The sequence below is a fragment of the Dermacentor andersoni genome, chromosome 4, assembly GCF_023375885.2.
Source record: "Dermacentor andersoni chromosome 4, qqDerAnde1_hic_scaffold, whole genome shotgun sequence".
Classification (NCBI taxonomy): Eukaryota; Metazoa; Arthropoda; class Arachnida; order Ixodida; family Ixodidae; genus Dermacentor; species Dermacentor andersoni.
Genome location: NC_092817.1, coordinates 14,826,096 through 14,847,273, shown reverse-complemented (window position 1 = coordinate 14,847,273; position 21,178 = coordinate 14,826,096). Strand labels below are relative to the sequence as shown.

Genomic DNA, 21,178 nt, shown 5'->3' with positions numbered 1-21,178 from the left:
AAAGCTTCGCTTTGAAAATCTGAACAGTTGAACGTTTACCTTAACCCAGAGATCAGACCCGGCACCAATGCCATCTCGAGGTCCTAGAGCGCTCTACCATCTCAGCCAACTAGGAGGCTAACAGATATGACAGCGTGATGGCGATTACGCAGCTGAAGCACAGTAGCACAGGATACAGCAAATCAGTTCTGCGGAAATCTGTCCTGCGGAAGAGTATTTCCGCATTTAACAGAAAGATATGAGGCAGGAGCCAGCTAAAAGATGAGAAATCTGACGTCGGCCTTGCAGGTTAGCTCAGGAAGGGCCGTAGCATTGGACTACGCGCCTTTGGAGGCGCCATTTGGGCAGCCAAAAGTCACTGGCCAAAGTTGATGGCACATGCCTTGGAGGTAGTGCGGCGCGTACATACCCTGTGTGAATGCTCGGAAATCAGTTAACTCCCGATTTATTTATTTATTTTATTATAGCAACAATGTTTAAGCTGGAAACTTGGTTTGCTGAGTCCGCCGCCTTCTGTTGCGAAATTATCATAGTATTTTTACACAGCGTCAACGTTCTACTAATGACGATTGCGCCGAGTTGGGGTGAAACGGTATCGATAACGGCCGAACGGTGGCGCTATGCTAGAACAGCATGTTGTCAAGTCGTCGTCGCGCCATCCGGCCACCGTTTCGCGCTCAGCTTCACCCTAGTCGCATGACGAAAAAAACCAACGCTTTGTCCACCATTACTGACCCTGAGGCCTGAAGTTACGCACCTGCGGCGCAGTTGGAAGCTGGACGCGCGAGCATCTGCGATATCACGCTGCTTCGGAGATTCTTGTCCGTGGTATTTGAGCGCCCTGTAGACTCTGAGATTGGCAGCGCCTGTGCATGTATCTCGAAGCCCACAGAAGAAAATACTGTAGCGGACAAAGACGTCTCTGGGCGCAACGCAAGAATCATGATGGTGGTGTCCGCAGTAAAAGCTGTCTGCTGTAGCAGCACATTAGTTTTCAGCCAGATCAATCACTGAAACCTGTTTGCTTATTTTTTGTTTTGTTCTTCTTTTCTTGTACAGAACGAACCTTGAGTACTCACAGTTTTGCGTCCACGTTATGCACTTTTACGGGGAGTGTAGCTGCTTAGCCTAATATACTATCATATTGATAACAGAAGGTAAAAAAAATATAAAGGCAGGACAAGAGAGTTAGGCAGAGAGAGAAAACAAATATGAAAAAGTAGAAAAAAAAGGTAAGGTGATTCACTAGAAAATATTATCTGGCTTGCCACCCTATCGCTACGCTCAGCGTTGGGAAAGGAAGGCAGAAGGGGAGACCGCGCTGGCTCTACAAAAAACCAGCGCGGCTCGAAATAACACTCACAGCCGGTGGAATGCACAGCAATGTGGCTTTTTATTGAAATCACAGACTTGCCATTTTGTCACGTGGCTTTTCTGTCAATATATACACGTTAAGAATCGAAGGACGCGCCGCGGGCACAACACGATCCGCTGACTGCGGACGCGCACGAGCGCGCCTTCATGCAACCGCGCGGCATTGCAGCCGAGAGAAACGAGTACGCACGGGTGTCAACAGCCGCGACGCGTCGCCACCCGCGGGAGCTGAGGCTCGGGTCAGGCGGGCGGCGAACAACAGCTGCCGGTGGTTCTTGTGTCGTCGCTTTGTACAAAAAGACACGGGATCCTCGAACCGTCCAACGACGACGCAGGCGGTCGCCAAGGAAGTACCGCGCGTTCCCCGCAAGGTTTAACGCACCTGTCGCCTCTCCAGGATCTTTAAAAAGGGGCTCTACAAAAATACTGTTAATAAGTGAACAGCCTTGCGGTAAACGCGCGCGTAACGCTCTCTCCACAACAGCGCTGGACCTGTCACACCTACAATCATTCCTGGTTCTGGAACCAGGCCACGAAAAGAACACGGGCGAGGGTAGTGGACGGGGGAGAGGGCATTAAGAGAAGCGGCACGCAAGCACAAAGAATATACCCACGCACGCACACGCAAGCACACAAATGCGCGGGGAACTCCATTCGAAATCAACACTATTCACAGATCCTTTCCTCACGTGACACAATCCACTCTGTTCGGTGAAAACATTGCCACTGACCTAACAGGGTGCTTACAAGACTCCTCCAGAGTGTTTCACTCTTATCACACTAGAAACGCAGTACTTGCCATAGACGACGACCGACGCTCCCCTCCTACTTTTCGTATATAGTGACCTATGCATTTGTAAATTAGCGAGGGAGAATAAATTAAAAGCGCTTAAAAAAAGAAAAGAGGGGAGAGGCGGTCACGCAGCCAAAACCAAGGAAGAAAAAGAAATGCGGTGTAACGGTGCCATGACAACTGCATAAATATACACACTAATAAACGGAAAAAGAAAAGAAAAATAAGAGCAATCAAATGCAAGAAAAAAAACTAGAAAAAAATGTGGACTACATTTTTTTCTCTCTCTCGGAAACGGCAACATGTGCAACATTCAGTGAGTCGCAATATTGCATTCCTAAAGCAGAAGCTGCCTTTTAATTGGTCAACAGCAGTTTGAAAAGACGAAAGCGGGCTAACGTGGGGAAATATTACAACAGGTGAAAGTGCTACGTCCAAATGTGATTCTCTGCGACTCCGCGGTTTGTGCATGCAGCCTCACTTTTCTGGAGGACGCGTCACAGCGCTCACATCGTTGACCACTCAAATCGTTGGACACAATTGCCAGTGGAACGCTCACATCGCTCACGGGCTACACGGTCCTTGCCGTACACAACACAACTTGTTAGACGTGTGTTCTGAATGGTGGAACTTGCAGAGCACTGGGTTCCCGTAGCATTGCAAAGCATTTCGAGACTCCGCGAGTGATAGTATTGTATCTTGCTAATGATTTCATTTGTCTCTTTTTCCTTTGCGGCAATCGCTAAGCATCTGGTAGATAAGACAGCGTTAGGCCGTTGTTGTACGCAACCATACCTGCTCGAGCAAATGCGTTAATTTCTTGCGCTGTCTTGATCTCCCGGGGCGCCTTCGAGTCACGAATAATGCCAAGAGGCTTTGAAAACACACCATTTTAGTTCAAGCTTTGCGATGTATGAGCACGTCGCACTCTGCAGGTTCCTTACGTAGGTCCGTAGTGAATAGAGCGAAAAAAAAAAACTTCTAAGAACGCGTTCCGCTTTAGTTTCTTCATAAAATCAACTTTAAGAAACGCTCAATCGTGTTCGCCGTTTAGTAACCCATTCGATGAGTAAAAATGGGAAAGCAAAAATCCAGAAATATTTGACAAGAAGTAGGTAACGAAATGCGGGGAGACACACATGAACTGTTGTCATCAACGAAATAGTACCGCAATTAACAAAACAATAGAACCAAGAGAAGAAGCGGACTCATATGCACGAGAACCCAATAACCGAAGCAATATTATTGCGGAACCTCCGGGAACCACCTCGAGGAACAGGGAAACGACTGTGGGGTGATAGGGACGTGGGGACTTGAAAAATTTGATATGGCACTAGGAGGGCAGTCAGAAAATGAGTCACTGGAGCACTCAGGCACCTCACGAACCGAGTCACATAGTCACCACATCCCGGCCTCCCGACGATTGAGGAACGCACACATGGGGCTTTCGAAGACCGCGGTGCAGTTCTCACGGCTGGTCTGTCGACTGCCGTCATGGGCATGGATGAACCGTGGTGTTCACTTTGGACAAGCGATGACGCAGCGGTGAGTGCTGGGGTGACTTATGTACACGAGACGGCCACGAATCGGCGAGACTGGAGAGGTTCAGGGCACGTAATTGCACTGGCTTCTGAAAAACAGTCTTGTCTGTAGCCCTCTGAAAACTGCTTCACGCAGACAGCTTTTAACAACGACTACAGTTTCACCTACTGCGTTCTTTTCGTGTGAACTGCAGACGCAGTTTGGCGCAGAGCAGCACTTAGCCCCCCGTTAACTATGGAATAAAGCTTTCCTTAATTAAAGGAAGCATTCAAGGGACATGCCGATTTGTGCAGTGAAATTTCATTAGGACATTATGGCACAGATACTATCTGTGACGGGTGCGACTGAAAGAATGCAAAAACGCTTCGCTCAGGGCCCTATCTCATTCACTGTTACTTAAGGTTTAGTTTCTGGTACTTCTAAACATATGACAACAAGATTTAGGAGCAGGAAACAAGGTTTTTTGAGCATTATTTGCAACAATATACAGTATTCGTTAACCTGATTTAGGGAACACAGACCTCCAGGTTGTGCAGTTGGACTTTCGCAACGATCTCTACAGTTCGAAGCATAGAAAAGGATATTTTCTCTTGCCTTACAGTGCTTTAAATACTAAAAAGTGCTACAAGTACTAAGCACATGGTCCAATGACGGGCGATGCCATCAAGACAACGAGTGAATTGTAATATTCTCGGAAAAGCTGTTGATCTACTTTATAGTGTCCCAGACCTACACGTAGAATACGAGAGACATAGTGTGCTAGATACTTAACTTTTTTTTTTAACCTGCAGTTGGCCCACCAGGACGCGACAGAGACTCTAGCCCCTCGCAACCCCTCCAGTCTCGATGATTCACGGCGCCACGGCCTCGCGTCAGAGCACGGCTATCGTCGAACCCTAGGACGAGGCCAAGGACTTCCAGGACGCGGTGGCCACGGTTCCCGCCCTGAGCGCGGCCAGCTGTTCTTCGCCGAGCCGGATCTTGTCGTCAATCTCGCGCGCGTCCACAAGCAGCTTGGACTTCATGCGCACGAAGTGGTCGTAGTCGGCGTACTCTTGAGGTGTCAGGTACTTGCGCAGGAACTGGGCCACCTGACGGCTGCGCCGGTCGATGCTCTCCTTGAGGCGGCGCGCCTCCTCGTGCTGGCTGCTCAGCTTGTCCCGCTTGGCCTCCAGGGCTCTCTGCGCAAACGAGCCGGGGAACAGCTGATGCACACACGTGGTAGCACACAACGTGCATTCTCTACTGATAGCAGCAGCAAGAGAAGACGTACACCGGTATTAGGGTGTATTAGGCATCCCGTAGGTACGGGATGCCTATACATATTTTATCATTTAATGCTTTAGCAATTGTTTCTTGTCGCATCGTACCGTAATAGGTAGGTACGGTACGATAAGAAACGGGGGCCCATTAAGCCCCTCAGCTTTCTCAATGGTTTCCTTGCATAACGTATACCGATGCATTATATAGAAATAAATTAATGTATTATAAACATGGTGTAAAGCATGCGGTGCTGTTGTTGTTCTCGGTTATAATTTGCGACAGTATGGGAAGTTTGGCCACTGAAGAGCCTGCAGTCTGCGATGTGGCAGCACTGACTCAAAAGCTAATCTAGAATAAAAAAAAATATATGAAAACACTCTATCGCCTCCCTAATTCATGTTGAATAGATTTCGCAGAGCGCACGCAACACGCTATTTACAAGATATTTGCATTATACATGCTATACAAGATATTTGGTCAATTTCCACTGAGAGTATAACGATAACAATTACAAACATGCTTTGAGAAATCGCTTTCGGCAATGTTTATTCTGATGCGCTCACTTTTGTTAAGTATGATGCTCGATACCACGACATGTCCCAGCGGATGCGTTATCGCGGGACCAGCTTTTATTTCCCTATTAATATACACGACTGACGTGAAAATGCCTTTATTAAACAGCTGCTGAACCAATCTGATCGAAACCTGCTTTACTTAAGTGAAATAATAAGGCAAGTTTGTTTTGCCGAATGCCGGAATCAGAACTTTAATTCGTGCTATCAGGTTTCTTACAGAATTTCCAAAAACTTGCCAATTTCAGTATAGCTCATACCTACCGCTTCGCTCATGGCGGACGCCTAAATATTTCTCGGCAGCTGGGGAGCAATTCAGCCCCGACCGTTCCCAACTTGTCATTCTCGCAAGTACCAACCAAGAACAATGTTGCTTAGCTCCAGTGATCTGGCGATCGACAACAGGGGCGTCGAGCATAACTTGGCTGACGGCCGAAAAAAAAGAAGAGGCTGGGAAGCCACTGACCCTTTCCTGTGCGGTGGGCTCGTCGGCGCCGGCGAGTCCGGCCAGCGCGTTGTGAACGCGTGCGAGGCGGCCGGAGAGGGACAGGATGAGGCTGACGATCTTGTCCAGCTCGTCGACGTGGAGACGGTACTTGTCGCGCTCGGGGGGCCGCGCCAGCTGGTCGACGCGGCTGCCCAGGGCGCGGCCGAGCTGCTCGTTCTGCGAGGCCTCCTCGCGGAGGCTCAGCCGCGCCGAGCGCAGCACGTCGAGCTTGCGCGAGATGCTCGCCATGAGCTCCTCCTGCGCACCGCCGACAAGGACGCCGTTACCCGGAGGACGACACTGAAGGACGACAGGAAGACGAGCTGAGGGAGAAGGCCAGCGGTAGTATGACAACCGCCTTCGGAAAAGAATACGCACTTGGAGTGTACAGAAAGTCTACAGAATTCCCTCCCTCCTTCTTTCCCTCTGTGTGTGCTGAATAGTTGATTTATAAAGTTCGGCCAGTTAGTAAAATGACGTTACGTAGGTAGTTCTAGCGCTTTTAATGAAGAAGAAGGGAACATCGCTGGAGGGACGTAGGTGTTCAAATGAATTTGCTATATAGCAAAATATTACAGATCATGCCCGGTCACAGACAAAAGAATCCGTGAGGATACAGCCGCGTTAGCAGACTGCCTTTTATTTCTCAAAAAAGAATGCGTGCTGCAAGTGCCGGCTGACCTTTTTAGCAGCCAGCTCGGTGTCGGAGGTCCACTCCTGCTTGCCGATGTCCGATCCGAACCTGGTCAGAAACTTGGCCTTGGGCTCGGACGTCGTGTAGTAGGCACTGTTCGCGGGAAGGTTCTCGTCCCTGCAAAGTGGGGCAGAGTGAGAAGGTCACCTCTCTGGTGTTTTCTGAATGCTCTGCGATTCCAATTACCTGCACTGTCGCCGAGCATTAGTGTTAAGCTGAAATCACACTATACGCGCACGTCCGCTGCCTGAGCTAAGCAGTTTGTCAACAATTCTAACGGACTTGCATCAACTTTACAAAGCGAAGACAACTTAATTACAATCAGTTAAGTGTACATTTTAATCTACAAACATAGCAGTTGTGACAGTGTCTGGATTGGATTAAACAAGCCAAGGTCTCTTTATAAATGTTAAGGAACGCATGAACACAGCTCCGTACTACTTTTTCTACTACATTTCGATTTTCTTGCCTTTATTATGGCGGTAAGGAGTTCACTCACTCCTACCTTCATTTCTACTGATAACTTTCTTTATTCATCGTGTTTTATTATTTACTGACAAAGTGTATTTCGGCAACGCTGCAAACATATTTATGTCTGTGAAGCTCAACTGGCCATACTTCCGTTTTCTTCTAAAAGTGTGGTCATGATCAGAGCTAGTGCTTATCTCGAGCAAAGCTCACGAACTTGCGGTCTTACTGTGCTCGTATTTATTACCTGATCGCGTTGTTCCCTGTATTGGATATAAGATATGGTGACGATGAAGCAGTTGGCGGCGGCGAAGGCTGCGGCGACGTAGCCGCGGAGTCGAACCGCCTCGAGGAATCGGGCTGCCCATTTTGGATGGCGTCCGCGTCGAACAGGCCTTCCAGGTAGTCGGACGTCGTCTTCTGGTTCGGACTGGGCACTGCGCAAGACGGAAGCGTAAGAAAAGAAGATGAAGATAGTAAATGGTTCGAAACGTGCATGATATCAACAGCAACACAGCTTGCTTAACAATATACGGATACGTGCTGGTTTGATCCAGTTGGAATACCGAATCCAGTGCCAGACAACCACTGCGAAAAGACTCGAACCCCAGGAAGCATTCTTTTAAATAGTTTCTGTGGTCCGTGTTCTTCCTGAGCCTATTATATGTCATGGTATCAGCAGAACTGCAACTGATATGAGCATTTAGGCTTTGTTATCTGTTCGAAGACCTCAGATAATTGTAACACCGACAACTGTAACAAATAAAACACCGCTTTAGCTGAGAGGCTAAACTGTTCACCGGCTGAGCACAAGGCCACGGGTACGTACCCTGCGACGCTGCAGTATATTTATGGGCGCGGAATGCAGAAAAGCTGCAGTACGATTACAGAACCCCTGCGGGTGATAGAAATCAATCCGCACCCTTCCACTCTCGTGAGTAAGCGTTCTGGCTTTGAGACACTATCAGTCAAGAAGCTATACCGAAACAAAGTTTCACTGACAATAGCGTGCGTTTTCGAAAAGGAATACGTCTTTCGAATGGCGCCAAACAATGTCGCCCCGTGACTACGGAGTGCGGAAGCAGCTGATTGATTTTTGTCAGGAAGGCAACAAAGAGTTCCCAAAAACATGACAGGCCCGTAGAACATTCATTTAACGTGGCTGACTGCGTAAAATGCACGCAATATATTTCACGAAGTTGTAGCCCGAGACATCCTTCGAGCTAAATACTGCGCACGAAAGTCCAGTACGCGACAAGAAAGACAAGGAAGCAACTCACAGTTAAACGCTGCAGCGCGGTATTTAGGCATGGCACTGTGCCCACTCGCCTAGCTCTTTTTTCTTGTTATCACGCCATCCTCGCAAACAGTTTCCTTGGTCAGTCCCCAGGTAGAATCGAAAGAAGCAGGGGAAGAGAATGACAAGAAGCAGCAATAGAGAAAAGGAGTATATTTAAAAGAGGAGGAAAAGTCCAAGAAGGTGTGCCCGTAAGACGTCATGCAGGAACGCAAAGTGAAGTCGACAAGTATGTCGGAGGTCAATAACCGAGAAAGGGGCGTGAAGACCGCGGAAAAAGTCAGAACGCGACGATTGGCAAAGCGCGAAACAGAGACGATATGGGCACCGTGGGAATGTCAGCCGCGTACAGTCTGCAGAAACGCACGCGTCGGCCGCGCCCGCGTTGCGCACTTTGTCGCCGCCGGTGGCTCGCAGCGCAGCCGTCGGCGGCGGCGCGCCGACGTGCGTTGACTGCAGCGGTCTCGAGAAAAGCTCCTGAGTCGACAACACTGGAAACTCAGAAAGCCGGAAACGCGGTGGCTGAACCTAAACGTCACCGCAGGTACGAATGATCGTAAACACGCACCCACCAACTAAGAAGCGCAGTGAATATGATTGATAAAAAAGGCCCGACGCACAGATAGTCTCTATTCGTTCTCTCCAGGCTTCTTTAACTTTCTAGGATTTCCTCCCCCCCTTTTTTTCTCCCCTGTATACGTTACGGTGTAAACAAACAGAGATGATTAACTTTCATGTCTTTCCTTTTGTCATTTTTCCTCTCTCTCTCTAATGACCCCATATAACAATAAAGTAACAAACATTGTAAAGAACGAACAAATCCGTAACTTGTGGAATAAGACTGAGAGATAAGGCACAGAGCCACGAAAAGCATAAGTATAGAGTAGCGCAATGGTCAAAAAGCGAGTACGTGCTCGAATGTCTTTTATCTTCACGCGATAAAGAGGTTGACGCAACGTTTCCTCCTAGTCAGAAATAATAGTTCTGGCGTAAAATTATCTAGTTGTCATTGACTTCCGTCCAATTGTCAACGTTAAGCAACAAAAATCCCTTTCTTATATGTAGGGTACGACCACGTATGCTAGGTGCGTGTCTTACTAGGTATACGCCCACGTATGCATTTTGATGCGTGTTTTCACAAACAATGTGTACCTCATAGCTGCGATTCTTATCACTATACGCCATTTACTGCCCATGCACCAAATTGACTCTGCTCTTCTCTGTCACTATTCGCAGCTCGGTTCCATCCTTCTTTTACATGCAGGCTTCACGATACGGGCGAAAAGCCTACCGCAACATGCACTTCAATGTGCAGTTGAATAAAAGCTACCGATTCAAATACCAACGATCAAGGACATGCCACTATGGGCGGATAGGTGCTGCCTCCGCGTGGCATGCGGAAGAAGTCGTTAGAAAACAAAGTAAGAGGAAGAAGGCCCCGCAATACGAGAGCGACCAGTGATGGATGGCGGAAGCCCACCATGTCGTTCGTCAGAAGCCGTTGCGAGTCTATCATCCACGCCGACCGCCACCCTGTTCCTATAGTACTCAACCCGAATCGATAGCCGTGGTTGGAAGCGAACTCGTATACAGAGCAGCGAACGTGCTCTTTTCAGGCTATAGGTATACGCGTAATAGACGCACGCACCCACGCACGCACCTACGCACAAAGGGACGTATACGCTGCGTCACTCGAGATACGTGAACATTTATGGGTGCGCACGCGCGAGCGCCTTGGTCGGTTTCTTTTCCCGCGAGTGGACGATTCCGTCGTCTCAAGAGCTGCGCCAGCGAAATGGGAAGAGGATGGCAACGCAGAGTTGAATGCGGCTTTAGCATGAATGACACGGAGAGACGGAACGCACAAGAACTCTCTTTTGGCAGAACACTCAGCTAAGACCGCCAGCGACGCGAAGACTACGCGTGCTGCTTGATTCAATGGAACGCTGGCGGAATAAAAAAAACTGCATAAGGCATTAGAAACGTCTACAGCGCTTAGACGGAAAAACAGACACCTTAGATTAAGAAAAGAGAACAGAACAGGAAACCCAACAGCCTTGATATGATTTTACTGCCCCGAAATATACACCCAGAAGGTCACGCGGAAGAAAGGCAGAAGTGATTACATCACGGCGCATGCTAAGATTACTTGCCACAGACCTGTAGGACATAACCGTCGACTTGGGTAGTCGTAGTCTTTTTTGAACAGATGCGTTAGACGCATGCAATAAGCTATACGAGTAAGATTCGTGTATATATCTGCATTTCTCTTCTTTTTACTATCCTTGAACGTGCGCTACTGTGAAGTACAGGCGTGCATTGGCATCTCTTACAGTCGTCCGCCAGGATAACAGCATCCCGCTAATCAGACCGCTTGTCAAACCCAAACGTCCTCCTTTCTGTCGGGTTGATTAACACATCAAGAAAATTATCACCCTGTAGCCAGCTTTCCGACAGAAGGTCTCGTCTTTATTTGAGTCATGACCTTTGTGAAATGTCCTTCTCTGAGTCAAAGATACGTGGACCGTGGCCACACCCGTCCCCAGCACAAAAAGCGATTCGTGCACTAATACTCAAATTTACCAACGGATATGTGACACGGATAGCAACAAAATTACTAGAGAAGGTCAACAGTGAGAGGATTGAAATCCGCTGGTTTCCTGCACATCTGGGGGTGGTGGACGGAGCTCAGAGAAACCTCAATGAGGTGGCAAATGAAGCAGCACGAGGACTTTCTAGCCGTGCTCTTCAAGACCGAGCAACTTACACTTCACCCGGGGAACACAGGGATCGATTATTAACATATAACGATATCCCGAAGCATTATTATTTAAGCAGAAGGGAATACCCATTGCCACACGGTAAGCTTTGCAGAGCCCAAGCGGTCACATTACGTTTGCTACAGACAAGAACATACCCAAGTCCAGATTTTATTAACAGGATCTATCCGGAGAGGGAAACTCAAACCAACTGTAATAAGTGCAATGGCATCATTACTCTTGACCACATGCTTTGGCAGTGCCCCGCGGTCTTCACAGGCTGTGACAAGAAACAAGAACGGTGGCGGCAAATGCTACACAGTGAATCACTCTCTGACCAATTACGGGCAGTCCAGAAGGCCCGCGATGTGGCTGACGGGCTCGGCCTGACAGTCCCAACGTGGGAGCGGCCCGCGTCAACGTAGGGTTGACCTTCAGGACCCAATAAAGTCCTAATACTAATACTAAAGTCCTAGTACTAATAATACCATACTAATACAGTAATTGAAGTGCACCGGTTTGAGAAACAGCTTATAGTGCTCCTGTGCATCCTCCCATGCGTACTCAGTGCTCCCTCTCTTCTTCTTCCTATTCCCCGTTTCCCTTAGCCACAGTGCAGGGTAGCAAACCGGACGCTCGCCCGGTTGACCTCTTTGATCTCCTTTCCTTGCTTTTTCCCTCTCCCTCTTGTCTCTAGACCCTATCCAGGCTGAGGCATACCTTGTTCGGCCACTGTTGAGCACTTTGTCTCTGTCTTTCTGAGAACCTATGTCTAGTTTGGATTCCTATCTTGTCTTTTCTTTCTTTGCGCGGTTTATTTTTACCCCTGAGCGCTCGAGAAGTTTCAGATGTCTAAGTACCAGGTAGCCCAGCTTTTTGCCTTACGGTAGTTGCATACAAGCACACACAAAGCAAGACGAAGAGCGGTGATGTTCTTCTGAAGCAGTTACTGCCATCCCCGTGACCTAAGCAGCACAGTGGCCCACATCGTGCAAAGTTTAGAATTTCCGATCCAGAATAAAAAACAAAAAGTTTTGGAGAACGCTTAAGCTTCGCCTTTCAGAGAAGAACGCGAAAGCATTCAAAGATCCCTGAATGATTCTCACGCTTCCCGGAAAGTGCAGCTTATGCATCCGCAATAAACGCTGGCCGCGAATGCTATTCACGAAGTTTAACTTTCTGGTACACAGACGCGGCCTCTTGAGTGGGCCGGCCTTCTGTTTTTGTTTCGCACTTTTAGTATTTCAGTCTGAGAAGATTTAACATAAAAGGCGTACGCTGTCGGTGTTTTATTTTACGACATTTGTTTCTGGGCTGTCATTCTCAAAATTCCGAGGAATAACTTTGTAAATAATGTAAGACAAGGTATAAGCAACTTTAGTGATAGAAGATCTTTAGTGGTGTATAAAATATATACGCAATTTTCGCTCACAGGACGGCTGGCGTCAATGCCGGACGCCGACACCGAATTTTCTTTGGCAAGGGGCTTAACGCTATCGCGTTAAAGTAAGCACCTCCACAGCGGATGAGAATGCAATGCGAGAAGGCAAAGCAAGGAAAACTGATTCTGAACATATCGCGAGCGACCACGCAGGGCTGAGGAGCTACGATACTTGGCGCACGTGCCTGATCCGCGCGCGTACGCTTTGTGGGCAGTCAGTGGCGAAGAGAGAAAGGTAGGCTCGTGCCTCTTGTCGAGGAATGCAACACTCTCTAGCGCGCTTCACCTTCATACGTACACAAATAATTCGTTTCCCATCGATTAAGCGTGGTCAAATATATTTCTTATTTTGCCAAGAGAATAGCGCATTAACCAAGCGGTATCGAAATGCATGTCGATCTTGACTGAACATTACAAGTTCGAAGAAGGCGATACGTGAAAACGGATAGGCGGGAGACGAGGACGCTTCAAAATTTAAAATTAGACCACGTGCGCATGGCGCAGGGCCGCGTATATTTTCGAGCCTCCGCCATGGCCGGGATTGGACCCCGCGACCTCAACGTTCTAACTTTCTAAGTTTCAAAGAAAGCAGAGAGATAGAGAGAGAGAGACAAAGGTGAGGAAAGACAGGGAGGCTAGCCAGTGCAAGTACCGGCTGGCTACTCTGTGCTGGGGAAAGGGGTAAAAGGAATAAAAGGAGACAGAAGAAGAAAAAAAACTGAGAAAAATTCACGCAGTAACGTGATGCTACGCGCTACAACATTCGAATACGGTCGCACAATTCATAGGTGACGGCGGATGACGGCGAAAATGCATGCTGCTGGCCGAGCGCTACCGAGGAGATAAAGAACGCCCTGCCGCTTCACCGTCGCCAGTCACGATGCAACAGACCTCATTCACCGAACGCACGCTTGAGAGCCGCACGATACCACTGCGCAAGCGCTCCTTCACGTGGCTTTTTTCATATATCGCGGGCTTTCTTTGCAATCCGGAAAAAAGGACTACGTGAGGCGCATCGTAAAGGAAACAACTCGATCGGGGGTCTCCGAAGGTGCTGTATACAAATCTGCGTATCATACTTGGGGTCCTCAGCCAATAATGAAAAAAGTCGGGTAATTAAACTTAATTAATTAGTGAGTCATGGGAAATACAAAAAATTGCCTGAGTTACTATAGGCTATCGCGAATAGTATGCGTTCGGTTCAATTCGCTTCCGACGCGCCTTTGATATTTAAATTCTTGGCTCAAGTTATGTGGGACACCCCGGATAGCTAAGCACCTATATATATATATATATATATGTATGTGTGTGTGTGTGTGTGTGTGTGTGTGTGTGTGTGTGTAGGTGGAACGTCCACCTTCCAGGAGCGCTGGAATTCCAAGCGGATATTCGCTCGTCAGCAGCGCAAGAGCCGCAGATGAGCGCAAGAGACGTTTGGTGGCAGGAGTGTTGGTGGCAAAAAAAGCAGAGACTAGAGCTTGACACAACCCAAGTCGTTGCAGGCATAAGTAACTGCACAATATACAGATGCATGTTTCAAAAAAGAGAGAAAGAAAATCAAGGGGATAAAGGCAATGCTAGACTGCTATGCATGAATACCTGATCAGCTGTAGCAGGTTAGGTGACTATGTGTCGCCTAACGCGACGTTGCACGCCCTTAGAACTGTCATTATTGCACGTGAAAGCCATTCTCAGCACGCGCTGAGGCGTGATAAATTTTTTCTGTGCTACTTTTGGGGTTGCATTGGAGCAGACGTTTCATTTTGGTACGTTATGCAAAATACTCTGCCGCGTTCGGCCGACAGAGTACCAGTGCACTAGAACGCTCGTCACTCTCCTTCTCATTTCACTAGTGTATATCTCTTATTTAATAGATTTTCAACAAACTTTCAAGGATATTATTCTAGTTCGTGCGCGATTCAGAGTTATCCGTCGTGGTACGGAAAAAAGAAAACGAAACAGGAGCGGTGGCCGAACGACAGTGACGGCCGGGAAACGGCATTTACAAACATTTCTCTTTTGCTTGTTCTCATTCCTGCGCATACCTTTCGGTTCTGGCCTCCATCGTTGCAGCATCGCCTCCACCACTGCGAGCAGGAATCGGTGCACACTCAGTTGAGTTCGCACCGCCTTTGAAGCTACTCCGTCCTGGGCTACCGTGATCGAGCGTGACGCGAAGGAAAGGTTCGGTCATGTGTTTCTGGTGCTGTCGTCGAGGCGGGCCGGGGAAACTCAAGCTCGTCGCATAAGGAGAGAACGCGATTACTGCCCAGAAGTATGTTGATGCTGCCCTCCATGACCTTATCATATCATATCTTATCATATCTTACGGTCGGGTTTATCAACCATTCCTGAGGCACGTGTTCGTGAACGATCGGTCTATACGCGTCGTACGCTTATCCATTCTCATACCATACGCGATACGCGCTACGACAAATACGATAAGATGATACGATAAAATGACGTGGCGACCGCGTCTCACTTGATAAGAGCAAATACTGAGATGTGTAAATGTCTTGGATAGCAGAAAGACTGCGTGTTCTCGCCGATGACGTCACGTGCACGCGGTAGTAGTACCGAAAACGCACACATTTCGGCGGGTTTCTTATGAACGCTTGGTTTTCAATTGGACCTTTTTCGCGAGTGAAGTCATCAAAACGCTCATGCATTCCGTTATCTAGCAGGTGTTGTATGAGCACGCCTGGACCAAGGCGAAAAGACTGAATACGTTTCTTCCATGAGTGACAGACGATAAATTTCTTTTCAGCTGTTTTCTGACGTCTGTGATCTGTCTGTGTATTTCTTCTGTTTCTTCTTGGCGCAATGGATACACAGTACAGGGCAAACGCGTCAAATTGCGGCCTTTTTTTTTTTCTTTCAAACATGACTGCATTATCGCTCCATTGTTTCGCTTTTCGGCAAGTCTGTATTCGGAGCATGCAGGTGTGTGGGAACAGTGCCTCTGACGCTGGATTACAAAGTTCGACGAACGCGGTTCATCGACTGAGACTGACCACACCAGGAACATCTGCCTCATTCTTTTTCCGAGAGAGATAATGTCAGTATTGCCTCTCTGCGAACTCTCTGTGTCCCAAATTCCACGGACGCATTCGCTTACACGCGTGACGCCAGAAGTGTGAGAGAATGGTGGCGAGGTTGCTAGCGATCGCGGTGCCGCAGCAGCGGCCCATACGGCACCGCCAGCGCGCTCAGTTTATCGCGGTCGAAAACTGGTACGTAACAAGCAACCCGGGGGTCGAAAACGAGAGATTTGATGGCGCGCGATAGAGGCCATGGAGGGGCCATACGACGACGACGACGACCCACTTTCCTCCGGCAGCGCATAAGACCGTCCGTGGTGACATTTAGAGAAAGCCCCCTTTCTCACCCCCTCCCCTCCCCCATCACCTCCGCGCCTCGCAGAAGAGACAAGGACCGCTTCCTCTTGCGTTGGTTCTAAGTCCACGCGACGCGCAGCTCCGGCCAAGCGTTCTTTCTCTTTGAAGGCACGCTCTATTTATACCGACACGGTCAGCACGACGCCTATGAGGCTGACTCTCGATAACCGTTTCTTTCTCTGTTTTAGTGGCGTCGACGAAAAGGCGGGCATATGGCACTGCTGCAGACATGAGCTCTGTTCGATTCCGCGCAGACCTCCGTTGGAATGCGTCCCGCAGAGATAAAACAATGACGGAGCCAAAGGTAAAATAAAAGCAGGTACAGTATACCGGCCCAGAACAGCCCTCCTATGCGGGCCACGGAATTTTCCCATTAACAAGCTCAGCTTTTGTGCGGGAGACCTTGAGAGAGAGAGAGAGAGCTAGTTTCTCGAAGTTAGGCGCTGCCGTGCAACTCGTACATAAATGGCACGATTGTCCGTTGCCGTTCGCATACATTGGTTCGTGTATTACGTGGCCCCAGGAATGAATTAGATCAGAGCTGCGGCGGAAGCTAGTGTCGGATCCGGTTGAAGTATAAGCGGCCCGCAAGGCCAGCGGCGTTCCATTTACACTTGGCGCAAGTGATATGGAAATGCTTGTCCGCGTTAGAAACGCTTTGGACAAGTACTTTACACAAGTATCAATAGGTGATTTTTTGCAGAGGAAGCATAATGTGGGCATGGAACTCAAGGTACCGCATTTACTTCGCTATACTCGCAGCTTGCAATATGATATCTCGGTAGCTAGAGTATAGCAGCTGGCCAATGAAGACGAAGGAGAAGAAGCACAGAGAGAGGGTTAAGGCACAGAAGTGCACAAAGTGAGAAAATACGAGGATGGCAAGCTCTATCTCACCGACATTGGTAAACCTCACTGTTGGAACACCTTGATTTTCATGCGAAAAAAGAACGAAAATTATGACTAAAAACACCAAAGAAACGGAAACCCGAGAAAAAGGAGCACTGCATGTGAACGACAGAAACCAGCTTAATTATTACTATACGCAGATCATTAATCAAGGATAAATGACATTGTTTTGAAGGAAAAAAATGAAAGGAAAAAGAAATAAACTACACGGATTCTGACCAGTACTCATGAATCGAGTATATACCGGCGTTAGCCACTGTGCGAATGTATTGTCAGTACCTTGTGGAATGTGCTTGAGAAGCTTTCGTGATTTTATCTACATCAACGGGCACGTCTACGCTTAGTCCGAGTGCGCCCTGTATCCTACCATTCTCCGCTCATGACTCGACGCTACTGCTTCGCTTAGTAAACTAAGTTTTGCGTGTAAAATATTCAGTTACAACACATTGTTTTCCAAGGTAATGTGACTCTATATTGAAGCGCGTGTGCTACTGGGTGAGCTTAATCAGCAACGCGTAGCATATTTAGATGGACGTACTTGTTTGTCGCGGAAACAAGCGAGGGAATGAGTTTTTTTTTTTTTTTTCTATAGGTGTACGCAGTATTTGGCAATTCCTGAAATCGACGGACATGAGTGCACGACCACAGACACGCTGCGCCTTCTAGCGCACGCGACGAATCTGAACTCATGTCTCCTCTCTCTTCACTTTCACTGCGACCTCCCCCTCCCCGTGTGTACGGTAGCCAACCGTACAAAACCTTGTCAACCTCTCAGTGTTTGCTTGCTTCCTCTCTCCCTATTTTGTTACAGACCACCTTCACGAAGAGGGCGAGCAATCCGACTAACTTGCTAACGCCGGCAAAACGCGATTGCAAGAGTTGCCCAACACCGTAGGATTGTGTTCCCTTGGGCTGGCTGGTGCACGGCTCATTGTGAGAAAGTCACGCGAAGACTGACTTCGCCTCTTTTTGTTGACCTCTTCGTTTTGCCTGTTCGCAATACGCCCAATACCGGCTTCGTAGTGTGCCCACCGCCCTTTGAATCCGCTCCGGGTCGATCACGGGGCAGACCGACACGTGTACTCACCGAGCAGGGAGCGCAGCGCAGCGTCCCCGTACCGGGAGGCGAAGTCCTGCGACAGGCGCTCGCACTCCAGCTCTTCCTGGCTCTTCGGGGAGGGCCGCCGAAGTTGGACCGCCGAGCACCACTCGTCGTCGGGTCCCGTCTGCGTCGCCGAGTTGGTGCGGCGGCACGCCGCCGAACCGGCGCTCGTCGTACTCGCGCTCGTCGTGGTCGACGACGAGCACGTAGTCGTCCAGAGTTCGTGGCCACCGTTGCACGCCACCTGCTCGCCACCCGCGGTTGGAAGCGGCGCGTTGTTGTTGACGTTGTTGCCGCTGCTGATGTTGCCGCCAACAGTGGCGATACTGGTGATGGCAGTGGTGCTTGCCGAGCTGTTATTGTTCAAGGAGTCCGCGGGCTCGCACTGCGGGGACGCGTCCTTTGCCGACGAGGAGTCCTGACTAGAGGCCGCAGTCGTCACGGACTGAGGAGCTGCGGCGCCCGGAGAGGGCCACGAGTGCGGTGGGAAGCTAAGCGGCGACGAAGGACAGGACGATGAGGACGACTCGGAGCTCGCCTCCTCCGAGGTGAACTCAGAGCCCTGGTCCGAGCCCGGACACGATTCGGGACCCGAGTCAGCAGCGTCGCCGCCGCCTCCGCTTCCGTGGTAACTGCGCCGGTAATTCCCTTGGAAGCCCTGGCGACCCGGCTTCCGCTCGGTCCGATACCACATGTACGAGTCTTTGGGGTACACCCTGCACGAAATGAAAAGGGAGAAAGCCGTCAGGGTGATACACGGCGATTGCTAAACAAGCTTGGGAAATGTGCAGCACATGAGCCTTATCAGAATCATTTGCTGTTATTTTTTTACTGCAATCTTTGTCTCTCTTTTCGTGTGACTTCCTGGCCTGCCTTCGCCTTCCGTGGTATATCATGTCAGAGGCATAGATATACTGTAAGTCCACTTTGTTTATTTCATTAAATATATCTTTAACAGTGTTTTACTTGCCGTAACATCTGGTTACTAAGTGCAAACAAAAAGCTTTCCCCTTTGTTTACCATCCACGTAAAAAATAGATCACAGAAGAACATACAAACCATGAGCCAGGTTGACGGGTATTCATTAATAATACAAGCAAGAGAACGATATATGATAAGAAGCCAACAAACACTGACACCAAGGACAACATAGAGGAAATCACTTGTGCTTAATAAATGAAATAAAGAAACGAGAAATTAATGGAAATTAAAGTGGATGAAAAAACAACTTGCCGCAGGTGGGAACCGAACCCACAACCTTCGCATTTCGCGTGCGATGCTCTACCAATTGAGCTACAGCGGCGCCGTTTCCCCATCCACTTTCTTGGGTACTTATGTGCCCTAGTAGAACCCTGGGAGTGTTAGCCAGCGCCACCACTCACAGACCTTGGCGGCCGACATGGAACGTCCTTTTGGCCGCAGGCGTCACGAGAATGTGATCTTTTTGGGTGAAGGCAACTGGTCAATAAACCCACACATGCTACCTGAAGGCATCAATGTTGCCGGATTCGAGACCCCCGTTATGTAATAAACGAGAAGAAAGGGGGTTAACCGAGGGGCCCGATTTTTTAATAGTCATATGATAAGAAGCCAACAAACACTGACACCAAGGACAACATAGGGGAAATTACTTGTGCTGAATAAATGAAATAAAGAAACGAGAAATTAATGGAAATTAAAGTGGATGAAAAAACAACTTGCCGCGGGTGGGAACCGAACCCACAACCTTCGCATTTCGCGTGCGATGCTCTACCAATTGAGCTACAGCGGCGCCGCTTCCCCATCCACTTTCTTGGGTACTTATGTGCCCTAGTATAACTTTGGGAGTGTTATCTAGCGCCACAACTCACAGACCTTGGCGGCGGACGTGGAACGTCCTTTTGGCCGCAGGCGTCACGAGAACCGTGATCTTTTTGGGTGACTATTAAAAAATCGGGCCCCTCGGTTAACCCCCTTTCTTCTCGTTTATTACATAACGGGGGTCTCGAATCCGGCAACATTGATGCCTTCAGGTAGCATGTGTGGGTTTATTGACCAGTTGCCTTCACCCAAAAAGATCACGTTCTCGTGACGCCTGCGGCCAAAAGGACGTGAATAGTGGCGCATGTGAAACTTCGGGTATACTGGACTGCATATTACACACGAAGACACTAACATTACGTGAAATGACAAGAAAGGTATTTCCTAGGTTCCAGTGAAGCTGCAAGTGCACGAGCTCAGTAAACGACTTTAGCTCAGCCGCTCCAATCAAAAATTGAAAGGCGAAGTATAAAAGAAAGAAAGAAGAATACTAATTCACATAAAACACGCAGGCGGCTAGTTAGAACGAAATGACCAACTCCGCTGAAAGAGCACGCCGGGTTGGCTGGGCTCAAACAAGATGAAAGATGCCTAAGAGGCACACAGCTATAGGACGTGTATATCATTTAACTACACGGCCCATCTCTTCAGTGCGTAATACCCCGCTAATTAATTACACAGCCCGACAGCATAGCACGACGAAACACGATTAGATTTTACTGTTTCCTGTACATCTACTTATATGGCGTGGTCCACGCGGGATGCTTTCAGCGCACTTTGTGGTTGTGGGGCGCAGCTAGGCGTAGCGTGAAAACGAACCAAGGAAGGCAGCGATTGGTAAACAAACTTGGGGGACCCATTAGTATACGTGCACGCAATGTCGAAAGTGTGCCTCGGTATACAAAGTAGAATAGGTTGCTCTCCCTCACTGCAGGGCGTACTAAACGTCATCATTTCAACAAAGCTGAACGAAGTCGCATGGATTTCGAGGAAAAGGGGTCTGGCCTCTGGCCGGACGAAGAGTGATAACTGTTCGTCCGTCCTGGAGTAAACTGACGTGATATATTTTGCGAAGTGATAAGAGGCAACGTAAGATAAGCAATTTTAACAAAGGCACCTGAGAGGTTCGTCGCCAGAACGTTTTCAAGCCAACAAGCAGATGAGAATCACATATTAGGTGACGAGTAAAACAGACACACACACACACACACACACACACACACACACACACACACACACACACACACACACACACACACACACACACACACACACACAC

General features: G+C 48.7%; 1 protein-coding gene across 4 annotated transcripts in view; it reads right to left on the bottom strand.

Moving 5' to 3' along the window:
- Positions 1–1,374: 1,374 nt before the first annotated feature.
- Positions 1,375–21,178, bottom strand: part of LOC126535956 (uncharacterized) — a 638,450-nt gene continuing 618,646 nt past the window's right edge. For all 4 annotated transcript variants that reach the window (XM_050182825.3, XM_072287749.1, XM_050182828.3 and 1 more), the window contains 5 exons: positions 18,085–18,815; positions 7,441–7,630; positions 6,713–6,842; positions 6,011–6,289; positions 1,375–4,890 (listed from right to left, as the gene is read on the bottom strand). In XM_050182825.3, coding sequence (XP_050038782.2) covers positions 4,606–4,890; positions 6,011–6,289; positions 6,713–6,842; positions 7,441–7,630; positions 18,085–18,815 — 1,615 coding nt within the window. In that variant the 3' untranslated portion in view covers positions 1,375–4,605. The remainder of the gene's footprint in view (positions 4,891–6,010; positions 6,290–6,712; positions 6,843–7,440; positions 7,631–18,084; positions 18,816–21,178) is intronic.